This window comes from Emydura macquarii, unplaced genomic scaffold (assembly GCF_026122565.2).
Source record: "Emydura macquarii macquarii isolate MOO-44397 ecotype Brisbane River unplaced genomic scaffold, CSIRO-AGI_Emac_v2 contig_2696, whole genome shotgun sequence".
NCBI lineage: Eukaryota > Metazoa > Chordata > Testudines > Chelidae > Emydura > Emydura macquarii.
Genome location: NW_027132833.1, coordinates 181,225 through 202,668, shown reverse-complemented (window position 1 = coordinate 202,668; position 21,444 = coordinate 181,225). Strand labels below are relative to the sequence as shown.

General features: G+C 56.0%; 1 protein-coding gene across 1 annotated transcript; it reads left to right on the top strand.

Annotated features, from left to right (window-relative positions):
- The first annotated feature begins 4,709 nt into the window (after positions 1-4,709).
- ITGAL (integrin subunit alpha L) lies at positions 4,710-19,876 on the top strand. The gene is made up of 31 exons (XM_067565737.1): positions 4,710-4,806; positions 5,221-5,406; positions 5,841-5,958; positions 6,337-6,431; positions 6,568-6,632; positions 6,922-7,036; positions 7,185-7,312; positions 7,505-7,656; positions 7,741-7,894; positions 8,543-8,687; positions 8,822-8,898; positions 11,591-11,723; positions 11,805-11,940; positions 12,394-12,535; positions 12,671-12,880; positions 13,184-13,314; positions 13,455-13,612; positions 13,901-14,052; positions 14,210-14,341; positions 14,562-14,635; positions 14,734-14,875; positions 16,572-16,682; positions 16,785-16,864; positions 17,632-17,715; positions 17,820-17,892; positions 18,097-18,204; positions 18,390-18,467; positions 18,636-18,758; positions 18,873-18,971; positions 19,127-19,237; positions 19,373-19,876. The coding sequence occupies exons 1-31, from the start codon at positions 4,710-4,712 to the stop codon at positions 19,526-19,528; spliced, it is 3,765 nt and encodes a 1,254-aa protein (XP_067421838.1). The 3' UTR covers positions 19,529-19,876.
- Positions 19,877-21,444: the final 1,568 nt, after the last annotated feature.

Below are 21,444 nucleotides of genomic sequence, written 5' to 3'. Positions count from 1 at the left end.
TCCCGGGTACATGTGTGGTGCCTGCAGGCTTGGCTATTATGATAGGGTCTCTCAGGGGAGGCAGGGCTGTTTGGGTCAGTTTGTTTCATAAAGTTCCCTGGCAGGGTTGATTTGTTACTGTGGAGTCTCAAGAATGCTATGAGCTGCGTGTGTCGCTTTGTTTTTGTAGGGTCTCTTGGGAGAAGCAGTGCTGGTTGAGTCAGTTTCTTTTTGTAGGGTCTCCTGGGAAAAGAAGGACTCTGTGTGTTGCTTTGTTTTTATAGGGTCGCTTGTGTTGGCTGGCTTGTTACGCACATGAGAGGTAGGGCTTTTGTGTGTGTTTTGCTTTGTTATTATAGGGTCTGTTGTGATTACTGTTTTGTTTTTGCAGGGTCTTTCAGGAGTGCTTGAACAGTAGGGCCTGTGTGTGTGTCACCTTGTTATTGCAGGGTCTTACAAATACTAGGACTGCGTGTTTGTTAATATTGAGGCACTACCAAGTGCAGTTTTGTTATTGTAGGGTGTTATAAGTGCTAGGATTATGTGTTTTGGCTGTTGTTGTCAGGTCCCTGCCAAATGCTGCTTTGTTATGATAGGGTCTCTCACAAGAAGGAAGGCGGCACGTGGTGCTTTTGTTGTTATATTGACTTCCTGTATTATTGTAGGGTCTCCTAGTCTGTTGTTGCAAGATCTTGGTCTGCGTGTGCCAGCTAAGTAGTGCTGGGTTCCCTGTGGGTGCTGGTTTGTTATTGTGGGATCTGGGTCTCTGTGCTGGTGTGTTATTGTTACAGAGTCACCTTGCCTATTATTGCAAGATCTGGGACTATGTGTATGCCGCTTTATTATTATGGGGTCTTCTGGTCTGTTGTTGTGGGATCTGGGGCTGTGTGCATGCCAGTCTGTTGTAGGGATCCCGATTGGTGCTGATTTGTTATTGTAGGGTCTCCTGTGTTGTTGTAGGATCTTGTAGTCTATTCTTGCTAGATCTGGGGTGTTTTATGGTGGCTTATTGTTGTAGGGTCTTCTCTGGATGCCAGTTCTTGCAGGGTCTCCTGTTTTATTATTGCAGACTCTGAGGCAGCGTGTATGCTACTTTGTTATTGTATGGTCTCCTGGTCTGTTGTTCCAGTATCTGCAGCTGTGTGTACGTCGCTTCGTTATTGTAGAGTCTCCAAAGTCAGACGCAAACCGGGAACCCCCCCCCCAAGAGCTGCTGACCATAACCACCCCCCTGCTATAATGGAACAGGGGCTTCCTATGGCAGAGAGCTTGGGGGTGTCCTGGGGATCCCCCTTGGAGGGCTGAATGGCTCTGGTGAGATGTGGGGTGGCCCCGACCTGGATGGTGCTGGACCCAGAGCCATGTTTGGGGTGCTATCCAACCGGGCATGCAGCCAGAGTGCCTTGGGGGTGCTCTCCCTAGCCCCTCCCCAAGATCACCCCATGGGATGGGGTGCGTCCCTGTGACGACATGGAGAGGCCCTAATGTTTTCTCTGAGTGCTGGGGGTGTTCCTCAGTTTCCCCCCACTCTTCGGCTGTGTGTTTCGTGCTGGGGCCACTGGAGGGCAGAGGGGCCTTCCCCAGCTGCATGTGGGTGGAGTTGGCCGCGACCCCCTGCCCTGGCCCCACCAGTTCTTACAGGTTGTGGCGGGGTAGACCAGGAGAGTGACCACCTAGCCCAGGAAGGAGACAGAGGACTGGGGGGGAGGCAGGGGCAGGGGACGGGTCTGGGGGTGACGGGGGGTGTTGTCTACAGCTCCAAGCTTCCAGGCTCAGTCGCTGCTGTAAGCTGCTAGCAAAGCCCTGCTACTCTGGGATCCTGCAATCTAATAAACCCCCGGCTCTGCGCTCACTTCTGGCTGCAAGGCAGGGTGCCCGGCCCTTCGGGGGGTGGAGGGACCCCGGGACCCTTCCGGGGGGCGGGGAGGTCCCGCAGGGGAAGTTCCAGGCCGAGCAGGAGTTGGACACTCTGCGCCTGGATCGGGGAGCTGGCTGCACGGGGGTGGTGGGGGGACGGGACTGGGGCAGACCCCGTGACATGGGAATCTGGACTGGCTGGGCTGAGAGGGGACCCCCCAGCTCAGCCCCTAAAAATCCCCAGCAGTGTTGGGGTGACCCTAGACCCCCTTAAATGTGTGCCCCTGAGACAGCAGCATCCCGACTTCCCCCCCCCCGAGCCTCCAGACAAGACACGGGCACACGTGGAGGCAGTCCTTAGCACCCCCACTTTTCTTCTATACCCTGGCGTGGGGACAGTGAATTGAGCTCAACACTCCACCCCCCCCAACACCTAAACTGGACACATGCGGGCCTCTAATTCCAAGCCCCTCCCCTTTCCCCTGGCTCCTCCCCAAGCTCCGCCTTCTTCCCAATATCCTCCCCAATCCAGGCTCTTCCCACTTTCCCAGTACACACAAGCCCCGCCCCTGTGCCCAGAGCCAGTCATTCCAACCCCCCTTGCCCACATCCATCTGCTGCCTCCAGCCCCACAGGCCCCGCCCCACTGATTCCCTTCCCCTCCATCTCCTCCCCCCCCCCCATCCCCTAGGCCCAACTGCTGCCCTTGGGCTCTCCACTCCCAGCTGGGACTGGTCACTGGAGAATGCAGGAGTCCTGGATCCCAGCTCTGCCCCCCCTTCGCCACCCCCCACCCACTCCTGCTCTAACTCACTAGACCCCTTCCCCGAGCTGGGGAGAGAACCCAGGAGTCCTGGTAATAGTGACCGTAATATGATTAACTAACATCCTGTGGGGGCGGGCAGGAGATACCACAGTAGCATTTACCTCCCAAAAGGGGAACTGCACAGACCGGGAAAGCTGCTTAAACTGAAATTAAAACAAAGAGTCCCAGGAGTGAAAGGCCGGCCCCCTGCACGGGGACTTTTTCAACACTCCACAACAGAGGCTCAGCTTAGATATCTGCCCCAAATTAAAAACCGAGGAGGAAGGCCAAAAAAGCGCCGCCATGGCAGAATGACGGAGTAAAGGGGACAGTTAGAGGTAAAACGGCAGCCTTTAAGAACTGGGCATCAGATCCTCCTGAGGAACATAGAAAGGAGTGGAGACTCTGGCAAGGCACGTGGGAAAGCATAATTGGAGAGGCCAAAAAGGAGTTTGAAGAGCAACTGGCGAAAGACTCAAAAATGAAGAGACAAAATATTTTTAACTACGTTAGAAGCAGGCAGCTGGCCAAACCACTGGTGGTTTACCACCGGTGGGACCGCTAAATGGAGGAGCTGGTAGATAAGCAGTCAAGGAAGACAAGGCCATTGTGGAGAAGCTAAATGAATTCCTTGCATTGGTCTTCCCTGCAGAGGATATGGGGGACATTTCCACACCTGAGCCTTTCTTTTTAGGTGACAAATCTGAGGTCTGTCCCAGGCTGAGGTGTTGATAGAGGAGGTTTTTGGAGCAAATTGATTGAATCAAACAATAATCAGTCCCCAGGACCAGGTGGTGTCCACCCAAGAGTTCGGAAGGAACTCAAATGTGAAACTGCAGAGCTACTAACTGTGGAAGTAACCTAGCATTTAAATCCACTTCTGCACCAGATGACTGGAGGATAGCTAATGTGACTCCAATTTTAAAAATAGGCTCCAGAAGCGATCCCCGTAATTACAGGCCGGGTAAGCCTACCAGTACCAGGCAAATTGCCTGAAAATATAGTAAAGGACGGAATGATCAGACACACAGATGGACACAATTTGTTGGGGGAAGAGTCAACACAGCTTTTGTAAAAGGAAATCATGCCTTACTAATCTACTAGAATTCTCCAATGATGCAAACTAGAATGTGGATGAGGGTGATTCAGTGGATATAGTGTACTTAGATTTCCAGAAAGCCTTTGACAAGGTCCCCACCAAAGGCTCTTAAGCAAAGTGAGCTGTCATGGGATAAGAGGGAAGGACCTCTCCTGGTTAAAAGATAGGAAACAAGGGTAGGAATAAATGGTCAGTTTTCAGATCGGAGAGAGGTAAGTAGTGGTGTCCCCTGGGGTCTGTACTGGGACCAGTGTTGCTCAACATATTCATAAATGATCTGGAAAAAGGGGTAAGCAGTGAGGTGGCAAAATTTGCAAATGATACAAAACTACCCAAGATGGTTAAGTCCAGAGCTGGCTGCGAAGAGTTTCAAAGGGATCTCACAAAACCGGGCAACGACATGGCAGGTGAAATTCAATGTCGATAAATGCAAAGTAATGCACACGGGAAAACATAATCCCAACTACACGTGAACAACGATGGTGTCTGAAATAGCCGTTACCACATGAGAAGGAGACCCTGGAGACATTGTGGCTAGTTCTCTGAAAACATCCCCTCAGTGTGCAGCAGCAGGCAAAAAAGCTAACAATGTCAGGCGCCATGAGGAAAGCGAGAGATAAGACAGAAAATATTATGTTGCCGCTATATAAATCCATGCTACGCCCACAGCTTGAATGCCGCGTGCAGATCTGGTCGCCCCATCTCAAAAAGATGCATTAGAATTGGAAAAGGTGCAGAAAAGGGCAACTGAAATGATTAGGGGGATGGAACAGCTTCCGTGTGAGGAGATTAATAAGACGGGGACTTTTCAGCTTGCAAAAGAGATGACTAAGGGGGGATATGACAGGTCTATAAAATCACGAGTGGTGTGGAGAAAGGGAATGGGGGGGGGGAGCGTTATTCATTCCTTTTCATAACACAAGAACCGGGGTCACCCTGTGAAATGAGCAGGCAGCAGGTTTCAACCCAATGAGGTTTCTTCACACGCTGCACGGAGTTAACCTGTGGAACTCCTTGCTGGGGGATGTCGTGAAGCCAAAAGTAAAACGGATCAACACAGAGCTCGGTAAGTTCACGGAGGACGGGTCCAGCGATGGCTATTAGCCAAGACTCCTTAAACCACGGACTGGCCAAAGCCGGGGCTATGTGATGGGAAGGATTGCTCTGTAAGTGCCTGGCTCTAGCCATCAGAGCCCCCACTCCCCTCCCAGAGCCAGGGGTAGAACCCAGGAGTCCTGGCCCCCAGCCCCCCCACTCTAACCCACCCCCGCAGGGGATCCCAGGGCTGTGTATGTTGTGTATTTTGTGTCTTGCCGAATTGCTGGGGTTGCCTGTGCTGAGCTCTCTCTCTGAATACAAGCAATAAAAAGGAATTCAACTTAGCGTACTAAGCAGTGCCCTACATTCCCAGCAGTGCCCTACAACTGGGGGTGGGGGGTGGGCTGCAGGGAAGACATGCAGGGTTAACTGTGGGCCCCAGGGGGAGCTGCGGCCAGCCCACATCTGCCCCTCGTAGCCTTGAGGCAGCGGATGAAGCAAGCCAAGGAAATGAATCTGCAACTTGTGACCCACCCACAGCAGGGACTGGGAAGGAGCGACGCGATGGCGCTAGCTGCTGGAGGGCACCCGCTGCTCGTGGCTGTGGGCGTGCTAAGCCTCCTGCGAGGTACCTGGTGCTGTGTTAGCCGGGGGCTGCGGGTCGGGAGTGAGGGGCACCTGCAGGGCTGGGCTGGGCTAGTCAGGGGCTGTGGGTCGGGAGTGAGGGGCACCGGCAGGGCGGGGTTAGTTAGGGGTCGGGAGTGAGGGGCACTGGCAGGGCGGGGTTAGCTGGGGGCTGCAAGTCAGGAGTGAGGGGCACCGGTAGAGCAGGGGGGCAGAGCTGGGCACCCCAGGATGGTTGCTCACCCCATTTTGGGCCATGCAGTGTTGTGTTTCCTCTTTTCTGTTCTCTCTGGTCCCTCTTCTTGTGACCTTTGAGGGTATTTTTTGTGGTGTCTTTGGCGCTGTCTGTGTAAATCCCCTCCCCCGCACCAGGGGCTCCGTGCGGCCCCCCATTTCCCATCTCCCAGTCCTGCCATTCTGTCCCCCCCCACCCCTCAGGTGCACCCCCCTCCCGGGCCTTCACCATCGAAACCCAGAACGTGACCATCTTTGAGGGCGACGCAGACGAGCAGTTCGGCTACCGGGTCGTCCAGATGCGCTCGGAAGGGAGCTCCTGGTGAGAGCCCCCGACCCTGGGAGGGGAGCAGGGCCTGATGGCTAGAGCAGGGGGGGGCTGGGAGCCAGAACTCCTGGGTTCTCTCCCCAGCTCTGGGAGCGGCATGGGGTCTAATGGTTAGAGCAGGGGGCTAGGAGCTGGGAGCCAGGACTCGTGAGTTCTGTCCCCAGCTCTGGGAGGGGAGTGGGGCCTGGTGGTTAGAGCAGAGGGAGCTGGGAGCCAGGACTCCTGGGTTCTATCTCTCCCTCTGGGAGAGGAGCGGTGTCTAGTGGTTAGAGCAGGGGGGGCTGGGAGCCAGGATTCCTGGGTTCCTTTCCCAGCTCTGAGAGGGGCAGAGGATCAGCGCCCCCGATGCTGTCTATAACCCTCTCTCCCCAGGCTGGTGGTGAGCGCCCCGCTGGCGGGAAACAGGACGGGGGCCCTGTATCGCTGCTCCTATGAGGGGATGACCTGTCAGCCCATCCCTCTCCCTGGTAAGTCTCTGCCCCCCGCATATCTCGCTGGGGAAGGGGCTGGGTGGGAGGATTTGGGGGGTGGGCTGTGGTTATTGGGGGTGCCTAGCAGGTGGAGGGGGTCTCTCTCTTTCACTCTCTCTGTGTCCCACCCCAGACATCCCCCCGGTTTCCCTGGGGCTGGCGCTCACCTCTGATGAGATCTCCAGGTCCCAAATCATGGTGAGTGACCCCCAGCCCCCTTCCCCCCACACCCCACTTGGGGGGGCTCCCGGAGGTAGGGGAATGAGGGGAGGGTGGTGGGGTGGAAGGGAGGAGGAGTGGGGGCGTGCGTCTCCCATGGGGGGGCATGGACGGGATGCAGGGGGGGTTCAGGAGGTGGGGTGGAGTGTGGGGAGGAGGCTGTGGAGGGGTGGGGCATCACAAGGGGAGAGGTGTTGGGAGAGGGGCTTAGGGGTGGAGGTCCCCCTGGGGTTCCCATCCCCCCAATGACCCCTTCTTCCCTCCCCAGGCCTGCGGCCCCAGGCTCCAGCAGCGCTGTGAGGAGAACATCTATTTGCAGGGGCTCTGCTACCTGTGTGGGGGCAGCAAGCAGCCCCCACGGGTCCTGCACCCGGCTAGCCAAGGTGGGGAATATTGCTGGGGGGTGCAGCTGTGGGGGGGGGGCTGATCTGTGGGGGGGCGGTGATGCTGGCTGGGGTGGGGGGGGGGCTGATCTGTGGGGGGGGTGGTGATGCTGGCTGGGGGAGCTGATCTCTCACCCACCCCCCCCAGCGTGCGTGTCGGGGGTGGATGTGGCCGTTCTGTACGACGACTCGCAGAGCATCGTGTCCAGCGACTTCACCCTCATGCAGAAATTCATCGTGGAGCTGCTGCGCGCGCTGGCTCGGCCCCGCGTCCAGGTGGGGGCCCGTCCTGCTGTCCGTCCCCCGCACCAGCCCTGCTGTGCGTCCGTCTGTCCTTCCGTCCCTCTGTCTGTGTGTGTGTGTGTGTGTGGGGTGGGGGAACCAGTGACCATCTGCTATTTTAAACAATCCGACCCCCCCCATTTAATTCTCTCTCCCCCCCCGGGGGTTCGCCCTTTGCCCCCCCAGCTGGCCGTGGTCCAATTCTCCTCCGAGATCAACCAGGTCTTCAGCTTTGCTGACTACGCCACCAAGGGCCTGTCTGCCGTGGAGCGCGACCTCCTCGCCTACAAACAGCTCAGCGGGAACACCTACACCCCCTCCGCCATCCGCTTCGTGGCGTGAGTACCCCGCCAGGGAGCAGGGCCAAGCTGGGCCGCCAGCCCCCCTCCCCCCTCCGCTGATCCTGCCTGCTCCCCCTGCAGGAACGAGACCTTCGCCCCCCACAATGGTGCCCGGTCCCACGCCAAGCGGCTGCTGATCGTCCTGACCGACGGGAAGTCCACCGACACGGAGACCACCTTTAACGAGGCCATACAGGCTGCTGACAGCAAGGACCTGCTCCGATACGTCATCGGGGTACGGCCAGGGGGCCTGGGCAGGGTGCTAGTGGGGGGCGTGCTCTGGGTTCTGAAAAAGTCCGGGGGGGGCCTGTCCCAGTTCCCAGTTCTTGGAGGGTCCTTGAAGGTTTGGGGTTCCCAGCGGTTCTGGGGAGACCCGAAAAGTTCAGGGTATCAGTTGTTCTGGAGGATTCAGGCCGCCCGAGAGGCTCTGTCAAGGTGCTGGAGGTTCCCGGGAGGTTCTGGAGGATGTGTGGATGCTCTGGAGGGCCAGGCAATGGTTTTAGCTTGGAGAAGTGCTTTAAAGGTTCTGGACCGGGAGCAAGGGTCTCGGGAGCGTCCCGGGAGGCGGGCGTGGGATTGGGGCTGGGCTGGGCCAAGGCAGGGCTCTGCGGGCATCCCCTGGAAGGGTTCTGGTGGATGAGGAGGTTCTGGGGGCATGTGAATGGGTCTGGGAGGGTCTGTCGGTAGCTGAGGGGGTTCTGGGGATGTGTGAGGGGTCTGTGGCGTGCGGTGGGTACTTGGAGGTTCTGGTTGGTTCTGGAGCATGGTGGGGGGTTCTGGAGGACCCTGGGGAGGGTCCATGTTTGCAGGAAGGGTCTGTGGATCTCCAGGGGGTTCTGGAGCCCTTTCCTGGAGGTCTCTGCCACCCACCCCCCGGCTGCAGGTGGGCGAGGCATTCTCCACGCTTGACGCACGCAAGGAGCTGCTGACCATCGCCTCGCAGGCGGAGAATGTCTTCTGGGTCGGGAACTTCTCCGCCCTCAGCACCATCCAGGAGCAGTTACGGGAGAAGATCTTCGCTATCGAAGGTGCGAGGCCCACGGCTCTGCCCCAGGCCCGGACACCTGGGTCCCATTCCCCAGCCTGGTCTCTGGGAGTGCTGCGGGGTGGAAGCACCCCTATCTGAACGCTTGGGTCTCACCTCCTTTATTCCTCCCCACAGGGACAGCCCAGGCTTCCAATGTCAGCTCGTTGCAGCTGGAGCTGTCGCAAGGTGGATTCAGCGTCCTGTTGGCCCCGGTGGGTAGGACCCCCCACGTGCGCTCCACGATGGGGCCGGCCAGGCCCACGGGCTCAAGCCCAGCTGGGGAGGCGGGGGGCAGAGAGACCCCCATAGGCCAGGGCTGTCGAGATTCAGACCCCACGTTATACACAGTCCCACCACCAGGTGGAGACAGATGCCCTGCTATTAACTGGCCAATTATTGCCCTGCTTGTTACAATTCATAATTAGTCTGTTAACCTTCCTATTTCTAATAATATTAATTTATTATAATTATTATTCCTTAATGCCTAATTAATATTAATAAAGCACCATCAGTGTTAGAATTGCCCCACTGATATTAATGTTTTATCATTAATATTAACATTAACTTCTGTTAATATTAATATCCCATCATCAATGATAAGATTTTTTCCGTTACCAGATCTGGGTTTCTCATGCGCAGGAATAGTTTTCTAATTTGCTCAGGGGTATAAACGTCATTAACCTGTGATCACCTCTATGACACGTCGTCTCGTTCACAGGAGTAGCAGCTCTGTTATATTAATACCGTGGTATTAACGAGGAGAATATTAACATAAAACAGTATATTGCTATCCAGAGACTTATTAATATCAAAGGGTATTATTAGTAATAAGAATTTTGTATATTAATTAGGATAATAGTAACATTATCCTATCTATCTATCTGTTCCCCACACACCACATCCATCCATCCATCCATCCCCACACATCACATCTATCTATCTATCTAACTATCTATCATTTTTAATAAATTATTAAAAGCAGTGAGGAAATATTTTTCTCACATCAATATATACCCATTTATCTAGCGGTCTTTCCCATTGATCTGAATAGTTTGCTAAATACTTTGTCTCACTGAGACAGTGTTTCGTTCATAGTCATATTTACATTATAGTTTTCTCATTAACATTGATATTTATGATTCATTATTAATATTAATGTCAATGAGTGACTATAAATGAGCAAATGGTAACACGAATGCAAAGCTGTGTCAGTGAGAACAAGTATTTAGCAAACTTCTGATATCAGTGGCTATCCGTTGCTGTTGAAGATATCATAGTTCTCATTAATATTAACGGTTTTCTAATAAGATTCGCTCATTGCTACTAACAGGTTCCTGTTAATATCATCTCATTTATATAATTGGTTTCCTTGTTCTATTGACTGTAATATGTCTTCCTTTGTTGTTTGTTTGTTTTTCCTTAATCTACACATTTTTCTAATTAATCGAATTTTCTCATCTCTCATCTTAATTCCTTGTTAATATTTGATAGAGACCTTCCTCCTTCTGTCCCCTTACCTTTTCGGGGTTGACGACTTTTACAACTCCTGGATGTATGCCTTGTCGTGCCAGTCGGTCTCTCTAGGTCTGCCAATGTCCGGTCCGTGTGCCAAGTCTTTGGCCTGCCCCGGCTCCTCTTTCATCCATGCTCTCATGTCTCCACTAGACATGTCTATGCCCACATCACCTAGCTTCCCTCCACTCGTCTTCAACCTGCATTGGGCCCCTCGCAGCCTCATTTCGTTCCTTCTCATGGCGTGTCCAACCACTTGACCATCTCCAGAACTTTCTTACCACGGCATAGAGCAGATACCCATGTATCGTTGGCTTTCCCATTGATAGGAGTCATTTGCTGAGACTTTTTCTGGTTGAGCAGAGCTCTTCATTCCTGTTAATGTACTCTTCTTCCTTCTCCTCCTCTTCTTCCTCCTCCTCCTTCATCTGCATCACTGCAGCTTTGCACCCTTGCTTGCCTGTTCTGAGCCATCTTCCTCTAATCTCTTGGTGTCTGATTCATCCTTTCAATCCACCTGAGAGACCACCTCGTCCATCCAAGATCTTTTTCTGCCCCATGTTCTTCTGCCCTTGGCTTTCCCGGAAACCCACATTGCCCATCAAACTCCTTAAATCAAACCCCTTTTGCCCCGCACCTTGAATCTCTCTTCTCCTAGGTCTCCAATGAAAGTTTGCCGCGTCCCAGTCCTCTCCAGCGATTCCTCGTCGTTACAGCCTCTATTTCTGATCAGTCTATTCTCGGGGGTATTGTTGGGTTTCTCATGGATGTTCAGCTGTTTCCCATTAAAATTGCTATTGGGGACAATATTAACCCTGACGCTTGGGGTGATTCTCAGTAGATGTTTGTGCCCCATGTCTTTGAACATGAGTTTGCAGCGATTATCCCGTCATGGGGGGTGCCTGACGGGTGTTAGCGGGGAGAGGATTCAGATGATTACAGTCAAAATCAGGCTAATTAATACACAATAGAGTTAATATATAGTAATACATTATAGTTAATCACTAATCATCAGTTCAGCTCATTAATATTCTGCATATTTCCCATAATTAACCATCATTTTGGCTTATTTCCTCTCTTTCATAGCAACTTGGGCTCATTAGCATTCTGATCAACCTCCTCATTAATATTCAGTTGTTTCATTACTATTCTATTTCCTATCATTAGCAATCATGTGGCTCATTGATATTCTGAATGGTTCACCCTATTAACATTAATTTGGGCTCATTAATGTTCTGAGGCTGTTGTTAAACGCTGAGCGGACTGAGGGGCAGGGGTGAATTTGTGGGTTAATGGCTGGTTGAGGTCAGGGTGCCATGTGGCCGTGGGGGAAGGGCTAGGACGCCTGGGTCCCTCACGTCCTTCTCTCTGTCTTTCTTCTCCTGCGCCCAGGAGGCCATCGTGATGGGTGCGGTGGGGGCCTACGACTGGGCGGGTGGCCTAGAGGAGTGGTGGGGAGAACCCGGCCACACGGCCTTCATCAATGATTCCTCGTTAGGGGAGGGGGCCAAGGACTCGTACCTGGGTGAGTGACCCCCCCAGCCCCATCCCTCCTCCTTCCCCCTCCCCCAACACCGCCCATGCTAATCCCCTCCCCTCCCCACAGGCTATGCCGTGGCCCTGGCCCACCGGGGGGGCCGTGCCTTGTACGTGGTGGGGGCCCCCCGGTACCGGCACGTTGGGCGAGTTGGGGTCTTTCAGAGTCGTGGGGGGCGGGTCAGTGACAGCGTCGTGGGGGAGCAGGTGAGCATCGCACCCCACCTCCGTCCATCTGTCTGTCCACCCACGACACCCATCTGGGCACCCCCTGCCTCTCTGCCCACTTGTGCCCACACCTGTCCGCCCCCAACACCCACCTGTCCTTCCCCCTGATCTGTCTGTCCCCCCCATTCCTCCTCTTCCCCATCCATCCCTTCAGCCCCCTAGCACCTCACCCCTCCATCTGTCCAGCCCCCACGTCCCCCCCCAGTCCGTCTGTCTCTCCCTCCAGCCATCTCCCCGCCCACGTATACATGTGCCCATCTGTCTGTCCATCCCACGTCTGTCCATCCATCCCCATCTGCCTGCTTTCTGTCCGTCCATCTGGACTTACCGCCCCCATATGGCTCTCTCCATCCATCTGCCCCCCCCCACTCCCCCATGCATCGGTCTGTCCACTCCCCCACGCGTCCGTCTGTCTGTCTGTTTCCCCCCCCGGTGGGTTCCTACTTCGGGGCAGAGCTCTGCACCCTGGACCTGGCCGGTGCCGGCACCACGGACCTGGTTCTGATCGGGGCCCCCGGCTACCTGAACCGCAGCTGGGGCGGGCTGGTCCGGGTCTGCGCCCTGGGGGATGGGGTGAGCTGGGGACTGAGCAGGGAGGAGGGGGGAGTGCGGGGGGGGTTGGGGCTGGGGAGAGATGGGAGAAGGGAAGGGGAGGCAGTGGGGGAGGGGAGACAGGGTCGGGGTCTGATCTGTCTCTCTCTGCCCCAGGGCTCGCTGAGCTGTGCCCAGACGCTGTGGGGGGCACCAGGGGACGGGCTGGGCCGGTTTGGGGCAGCGCTAGGGCCCCTGGGGGACGTGAACGGGGACGGCGCCGGGGATGTGGCCGTCGGGGCCCCCATGGAGGATGAGGGCCGGGGGGCCCTGTACATCTTCCTGGGGGAGCCGAGGAGGCTGGCCCTGAGAGAGCCTCACAGCCAGGTGAGACCCTGGGGCTGCAGGTTGGGAGTGAAGGGCACCGGCAGGGCTGGTGGGGAGCCCAAGGCTGGGCCAGTAGGGGGGCTGCGGGTTGGGACTGAGGGGCATGGCAGAGTTAGGGGGGAGGGGACAGGTCTGGGATGGGGGGCTGCGGGTCAGGAGTGAAGGGTACTGGCAGAGCTGGGCTGGGCTGGGCTTGGATGCTGGGGTCGGGAATGAGGAGCACCGGCAGGCCTGGGCCAGCAGTGGGCTGCGGGTTGGGAGTGAGGGGCACCACCCCACCTGTCATCCTGCCCCCCTCCCCAGCGTATCTCCGGCAGGTCTCTTTCTCCCGCCCTGCGGTTTTTCGCTCAGACGGTGCAGGGGCGGCTGGATCTCAGCGGGGATGGACTGACGGACGTGGCTGTGGGCGCCCTGGGCCGGGCCGTGCTGCTCAGGTGGGGGAGAGGCCAGTTGGGGGCACTGCTGCAGGGAAGCGCGCAACGCTGGGCAGGAGGGAAATGGGGTGGGTGAGGGGTGGGGAGGGCACATCCATCTGTCCCTCTCTCTCATTGTCCATGCGTCTGTCTCCCAGCAGGTCCCGTCCAGTGATCGGCGTCTCCTGCTCCCTGGTGTCGGTTCCGACCCGGATCCCACTGGACGAGGCCAGCTGTGTGGGGGGGCCAAGCGAGGGGGCCGGGTGGGTCTCCCTGACCCTCTGCTTCAACCTCAGCCAGATCAGCCTGGGGGGGCCAGGTGAGACCTTCCCATTTCTCCCCTCGTCCCCACTCCCTCCTGCAGTCAGTCGCTGCCTTGGCCTTTCACTCGTTTGCTCGACCTTTCTCGTTCCTCCCTTCGCTGGTTCGCTCCTTCTTTCCTTCCTTCCTCTGCCCCCCACTTTCTTCATTCGTTCCCCTATCGCCTGGGTCCCTTCTTCCCTCGCTTCCTCCTTCATTAGTTCACCTCCGCTCCATTCATTCATTTCCTCCTTTGTTCGTTCATTGATTTATTCTCTTCTTCGTTCCTTTCCCCCTCCACCCTCAGCTCCTCTTCGCGCCCGCATCTCCTTCACGCTCCAGGTGGATGCTGGGAAATCCCACCCGCGCGTGGTGCTGCATGATGGAACCTCACAGCTCTTGGAGACCCTCCGGGTTGGCACCGTGCCAGCCTGCACCACCAAAGCCCTGCATGCTCTGGTATGACCCTGCGCCCAGCCCCCCAGGGCACTGCTGGATGGGGAGCTCGCAGCACTGGGTGGGGCAGTCCCCAGCCAGGGGCACTGCTGTGGGGAAGCTTGCAGCGGCAGGTGGGCACTGCTATGGGGAAGCTCACAGCCCTTACCCCTCCCCCCAGCCCTGCCTGGAGGATTTCCTGACGCCTGTGGAGCTGCGGGTCAATTTCTCGGTCCAGGGGGAGCCGATCCGGGGCACGAGGGGCCTGTCCCCCCTGCTGTCCCCTGACGCCAACAGAACCACCCACATACAGGTACCTTCCCCTCCCCCACGCTAGGCTGAATGCCTGGGTCCCTTCCCCTCCTTTCCCCACTACTGCTCCAGCACTTCCCATCCCTGGGTCCCATCGTTCCCTGCCCGCCCACGCCCTGACTTGAACTCCTGGGTCCCCGTCACAGCGGGCAGAGTGCCAGGGTGAAAGACCCAGACGCCTGGGTCCCTTCAGGCTCTAACTGGGACTCTGTGCCCCTCAGGTGCCCTTTGAGAAGCGCTGTGGGGAAGACAAGGTGTGTGTGGCTGACCTGAGGGTCTCCTTCAACTTCTCGGGGTGAGTGAGACACCCCAAAACTCCCAGCCAGCGCCTGCCCCCCTCCAACACACCCCCCACTGGGAGGGCCAGGGCTGAAGTCTGTGTCTGGTTTCCAGGTCGCCAGGTCTCAGACTGAGCCCCAGTTTCCTGCTCAACCTGACAGTGCAGCTCGAGAACGTGGGAGAAATGGCTGATGGGCCAGTGCTGATGTTCCAGTATCCCCCAGGACTGTCCTTCGGGGGGGGCTCTGTCCTGCAGGTAGCGGGGGCTGCCAGGGGGGCAGAGCTGGGCTAGCAGAGAGCTGTGGGTCGGGAGTGAGGGGCACCGGCAGAGCTGGGGGTGGGGGCAGAGCTGGGTTGCAGGTCAGGAGTGAGGGGCACTGTCACTATGTTACATTTATAAAAGAAAAAAACCAGCAGGATGTTATGCAGTGGGACAAGACAATATGCTGCGTTTATTGTGAATATAGAAGTTTCAAAAGCAATTGCTTACACACCCCAAAGAATTCTGCAGGCAGAATATATTTACCAGCCTATGCGTTGCTCAAGACAATCTGCTGGCCAAGCAGATTGAGCGCGAGGGGGGAGCTGGGCCTCTGTCGGTCACAAATCCGATGCTCCTAGATGTTTGCAGAACAGACCCAAAGTCTCCATGTTTTCACCCCCTCTTTATAGTGGTCAGTTCCCATTTCGGGCTATGGATCTTGCCGTGTCATGCTGTTTTCACACCTGGTGTGATTGTCAATCACCCGCAGTGTTGCAAACATGACTAGGCTGAGGATCTGCATTTCAGTACACCCTATAACCAAGGCCGTTCTAGTTCCCATTTCCATTTGCCTTTTGTACAACAGCCACGTTGTGGTATTTAACTACTGCCCGCATCCTCCACCAAAATATTACACCTATAAACAAAAAAACCAGCAGGATCTTCTTCAGGGGGACAAGGCAATACACCGCGTTTATTGGGAATACAGAAGTTTCAAACGCAATTGCCTACACACACCCAAAGAGTTGTGCAGGCAGAATATATTCACCAGCCTATGCGTTGCTCGAGTCAATCTTCTGGCCAAGCAGACTGAGCGTGAGGGGGGAGCCAGGCTTCTCTCGGTCACGAATCCGATGCTCCTAGTTGTTTGCAGAACAGACCCAAAGTCTCCATGTTTTCACCTAACTTTTATAGGAATCTGTCCCCATGTAAGTCTAAGGGTACTGCTGGGTCACGCTGTTTTCACACCTGGTGTGATTATCAATCACCCATTATATTGCAAACATGATGGCTTTCCGTTATCTCCTCGTTCCTGTTTCACACTTTGTTTTGTTCTTGTCCTTGTGGGTAGACACCTCCATATGTTGGAGTTATCTCTGTCTGTGTTCTTTGGCCAGCTGGATCATAAAAGTTGTTAAAACAAAGTATCTTCACTCCTTCTTGTTGTCAGGGAGATTTAGAGTTCTGCCTTTCCATTTCGTTATCACACACGTACTCCATTCATTCCTCAACCACACAACTAACTTTTACTTCAAAAACAAACTAACCTAAAACAAAAGTACAACTTACAAATTAAAGCTACATTCCAGCCAAATGATGTATGCTAAGAGGGGAAGTTACAGCCCTAATAAAGGAAGGATACTCAGGTGGGATTAGCCATCCGTCTGGATTCCACTGACATCCGTTAACAAAGCACATTCACAGCAAATGTTCTTTGCCCTGGATCAGGCAGTTGTTTGTTTAACAAAAGGCCTCAGGATGTTTCTGAACAGATACAAACCAACAAGATCTTGAGGTGTTGCAGGCGGGATGTTCCCAAGGAGTGTAAGTGTGATCACAGAAACGGCGCCTCAGGGTGTAACACTCGAGGTTTCTTAGTCACATTTGCCTCTTCGCTCATAGTAATAAAACATGGTATCTACTCTCGGCCTACAACGATCTTAGCCCTCCTTGTTCTCCCGCCTCCTAGTCCCTGTGGCCGGTGTCTCTGGTTTGCAACATGCCCGGAGCTCCCGGCCGTCTGTCCCACCTCAACAACTCCTGCCAGCTCAGCCCCCCAGCCTTGCGAGAGAAAACAAAGGTAAGCGGGGGAGGAGGGGGTGGTGCACCGAGCGTGCCTGGTCTCAGCACCCCGTGGCTGGGCCTGCACTGAGTCTCCCCATTCTCTGGTCTCCTCCCACAGATGTTTCTCCGTCTCTCCTTCCTGGTCTCGTCTGATGCCCCCTGGGGGGATGTGGCCGCCTTCACCCTCCGCGCTGACTGGTGCGTCCCCGGAGGGGCAGGGAGTGGGCCCAAGGTGCACGTGGGGGGGGGGGGGGGCAGGTGAGGGGAAGGGGCACCCCACATGCACCCTCCATCATCCTTCCATCCATCCCCACCTACCCCATCACTCCGTCCTCCCTATACGTCCCTCCGTCTGTCTGTCCCCATGCATCCCTCAGTCTGTCCATCTGTCCGTCCCCCCCACACATCCCTTCGTCTGTCTGTCCGTCGTCCCCCCCCACACATCCCTTCGTCTGTCTGTCCGTCGTCCCCCCCACACATCCCTTCGTCTGTCTGTCCGTCTCCCCCCACATCCTTTTTTCTGTCCCCCCCCCCCCCCCACATCCCTCCGTCTCTGTCTGTCCCACACGCCCCTACCTCGGTCCATCCCCTACACTCATCCCTCCATCCATTCCCCCCACGTCCCTCTATCTGTCCATCCTCCAAACTGTCCCTCTGTCTGTCCCCCCACACGTGTCCTTCTGTCTGTCTGTCTGTCCCCCCACATGTGTCCTTCCGTCTGTCCGTCTGTCCCCCTGACACGTCCCTCTGTCTCTCCGTGCCCCCCACACATCCTTCCATCTGTCCGCTCCCCCATCCCCACAGGCCCCCTCCCTCTCCCTGCTCTCCATTGACTCCCAGCACTCAGCTGTTGGCTGTGGGAGGGCCTGGACCCCTGACCCAGACGTGGTGCTGGGGAGGAGTGGGGGTGCGCCAGGGCCCCAACGCGCGGCTGAGCCAAACCCGTTTCGCTCTCTCCCCTCCAGTCGGAACGAGAACACCACCCTGGCGGACAACGAAGCCACACGGGAGCTGCCGGTTCTGCGCCCAGTCGGGGTCGTTGTGACGGGGTATCGCCCCTAATACCCTCCCCCACTTCCATCCTCCCCGCAGACCCCATTTCCATGTGGGGCTGGGCCCACACAGACACTGACGCCCCCACCTTTCCCCCCAGGTTGGAGTCGAGCACGTATGTCAACGTCTCCACAGAGATGCCGGAGCGCAGAGAGATTTCCCATAGCTACCAGGTGAGACTGGGTGCGCGTGGTGCATGTCACAGACACATGCTGAGATCGGGGGGGCTGAGACCTGGTGCGCTTGGTGCATGACATGCGCTGAGATTGGAGGGGCCAAGACCCGGCGCACTCAGTGCATGGCACAGCCATATCTATATACACTGAAGTCCCATTTTTCTTCTCCTTTAATCCATTCCCTCTTTCCTTGCTCCTCAGGTGCAGAATTTAGGGCCGCCGGTGATCCCTGTCAATGTGACCTTCGAACTCCCCATCCGGGCTGCACTCGGCTTCGTCTGGGACGTATCTGTGAACCTCAGTGGTGGGGTGAGTCCCTGCAATGGGGAGAAGGGGTCTGGGGTCTGCTGGGTTAGAGCCGGGGGGGGGGGCTGGGAGCCAGGACTCCTGAGTTCTCTCCCTGGCTCTGTGAGGGGAGGGGGGTCTAGTGGTTAGAGCTGAGCATCAGGACTCCTGGGTTCTCTCCCTGAGTGACCTTCTCCATTCCCTTGTAGGAACATCGGTTCACATGCACCCCTCCACTGACACTCCGCATGGGAATTGCGAGCAAGACCCCAAAGGAAGCAGTGACAGTAATATCAGAGCTCAAATGCAGCCACCTCTGGGGCGGGGCGCGGGGACTGGGTATACAGGGACCCCTCGCCCGACGCTGAGATGCGGCCACCTCTGGGACGGGGCGCCCGTTTCACAGCCATTTGGGATAGTCAGTGGAATCTGACTGTGTTTCCTTTTTCTCCCAGCGTGGGTGTCTGGGGGCATCTGTCTGCACCCGGGTCTGGTGTCAAGTCACTTCCCTCACCAGGGGTGAATCCCTCCGATTCAACTTCTCCGGGGATTTTTATCGAGCCCAGGATGGCACTAAGGTAAAGCCCTGGGGGGAGGGTCCCTCTGATGGAGCCATGGGGTGATGGAGCCTCACTTCCCTCCCCCTGTTCATCTAGTCCTCACTCTGCTTTCTCTGTCCATCTGTCCCGAAGCTGGAATCCCGCAGGCTCTGGCTCCGCAGCGAAGCATCAGTCAGCATTGATGAGACCAAGTATTTCCAGAGCCAGCCGGAGGAATTCCAGTATAGCCAGGTACTGAGCCCCAGGACTCCTGGGTTCTCTGGGAGGGGCGTGAGGTCTGGGGGTTAGAGCCAGGACTCCTGGGTTCTCTGGAGCGGAGCGGAGTGGGGTCTGGGGGTTAGAGCCAGGACTCCTAGGTTCTCTTCCCTAACCTTGTCTCTCCTCAGATCACCACGGAGGTGGAGCTCATTTCCTATTTCAACCCAGTCCCGGTGATCGTCGGCAGCTCAGTTGGTGGCGTCCTCCTTCTAGCCGTGCTGGTTGGGATCCTGTATAAGGTGGGCGACGGGCATCCTGTCCCCCTCCCTTCAGCTGAGATCAGGCACACTCGGTGCATGGCACAGACACACAGCGCTGTCTGTGTGCCGCCCTCCCTCTAACACTCATCCCCCCCCACCCCTTCTCTCTCCCAGATCGGCTTCTTCAAGCGGAATCGGATCATGAGCCCACAGGAGATGCCAGGAGGGGAGACCGTGTCTGGGGGTCAACAGGGAGCCAAGGCCCCCCCGGAGTCCCTCCCGCAGCCCCCTACCACGCAGGGATCCACTGACCCCGAGGGGGCATCATGACACTAGCGGAGATGGGAGGAGTGCTGGGAGCCAGGACTCCTGAGTTCTCTCCCAACTCTGGGAGGAGAGTGGGGTCTAGTGGTTAGAGCGGAGGGGAGGGGGAGAGGGGCTGGGAGCCACGACTCCTGGGTTCTCTCCCCAGCTCTGGAAAGAGAGTGGGGTCTGGTGGTTAGAGCAGGGGGGGCTGGGCGCCAGGACTCCTGGGTTCTCTCCCCAGCTCTGAGACAGACATGTCCGCATTTCTAAAAGTGTTTTGTCTGATAATTTTATTCTGGTTTCTGTTCTGCTTTTTTCTTTGTTTTTAAACCTGAGGGAAAAAAATCCTTGTCACAATCTGGCACCAAGGCATGTTTTGTTCATGGATTTCTGTTAATTTAATCTCTGTCTCCAACACACAGCAGATCCAAGCTGGGGGCTCATCTCCTCCCACTGTAACAGCGAGAAAAGGGGGGTTGCGACCCCCCAAAGCCAGTTCCTGTCTAGCTGCAGCATATTTAAGGTTGCCTCCAAAATTCTCCCAAAAGGTCACCCCTGAAACGGCTCTAAAATCCACAGCCCAGGTCAGACTGACCTGCCAATTGCTAGGCTGCTTGGAGGTGCTGGGTGGAATTTGGGATGCAAATTTGGGGTTGATTAGTCCTGGGAACTAATCGAGGCTATCAAGGCTGCATCGAACTTAGGGGGTAGGGCTTGCACTTAGCAGACTGTTACCCCCAATCACGTTTTGTCCTGTCTCGCCCGGCTGGCAGCACAGACACCCCCTCCCCACCCGACCGAGACCAGGGCCCCTGTTGTTCCTTCACTAAATGGACAGATGAAATAAAGCATTTCTCTTTAGCAGTTGGAACAAAGTGGTGGAAGCAATGGCTATTTTCACATGCAGTCACCCCCCCAGGCTGTCCGTCATCTCATGCTAAGTCCCGATGCCTGAGTTCCACATGCAGCTCTCCCACCGGTTGGTCGGTGACTGCTGGGTGTGTCATTGTTCTGCTCCATGCCTTAGTTTCCCCACTTATACCATATGGAGAATGGTAACATCCTTTTTGTGTGCAGGGCTTTGAGGTCTATGGGTAAAAACTCACTAAGCAAGAGCCAGTTACAGGAAGAGACCAGAGCTGACATCTCAGAAAGCCCAGTGGGGGGAGAATGGAAATTTAACAGACGACTTTTCTCCCTAGCATTTCTTGGGCCTTTGAGTCTAATACCAAAGAGAAACAAAAAGTTTCCAACCTTTGTCATCGCTCTCCTGGGGCTAACATCACGCTAGGCCACTGCGCCCCGTATCTCCCACGCAGCAGAGAGGCTCTGCGATTTCCTTCCTTTCAGGAGTGAAATCTGGATTTTTCCCAGCATTCAACTTTGGGTGGCTGGAGCTGTTCCGCCTTCCTGGGTCAGCTCCACCCTCTGCCTCCTGGTCTATGCCCTATGCCTAACGCACAATCCCAGGGCTTGTCTGCATGGGGACTCTTGGGAAAGTGAAGCAGGAGTCGCTTGGATTCGTGAAAGAGGCATTTAAACCACTGCGTGGATGCGCTCATCTGGAATGAAAGAAACCTTTATTTGCATCAGCACATGGTCTCCATTGCCCAAGGGCAGGTGCGGGGGTGGCCTGTGCCCCAATTCACCCAGTGCGGGAGAGAACCCAGGAGTCCTAGTAAACCCCAAAAGCATGGGCAGTAAGGGATGGCCCCCATGCCACGTGGAAAAGGTCCCTCCATGGCTTCCAGCTCATCCAGCTTTCGGTCCTCCAACCTCCTCTGGTCCTACAGGGCTTCTTCAATCCCTGGTGAGATGCCTCTGTGCTGCTGACAGCCACTGGCCACTCAGAAATCTCGTTGGAGCATCTCAGAGATCTGTACTGCACCGGACCCACCTCTGTCAGCTCCCCTCCTCGGCGAGAGCCTGCAGGGCCAGGC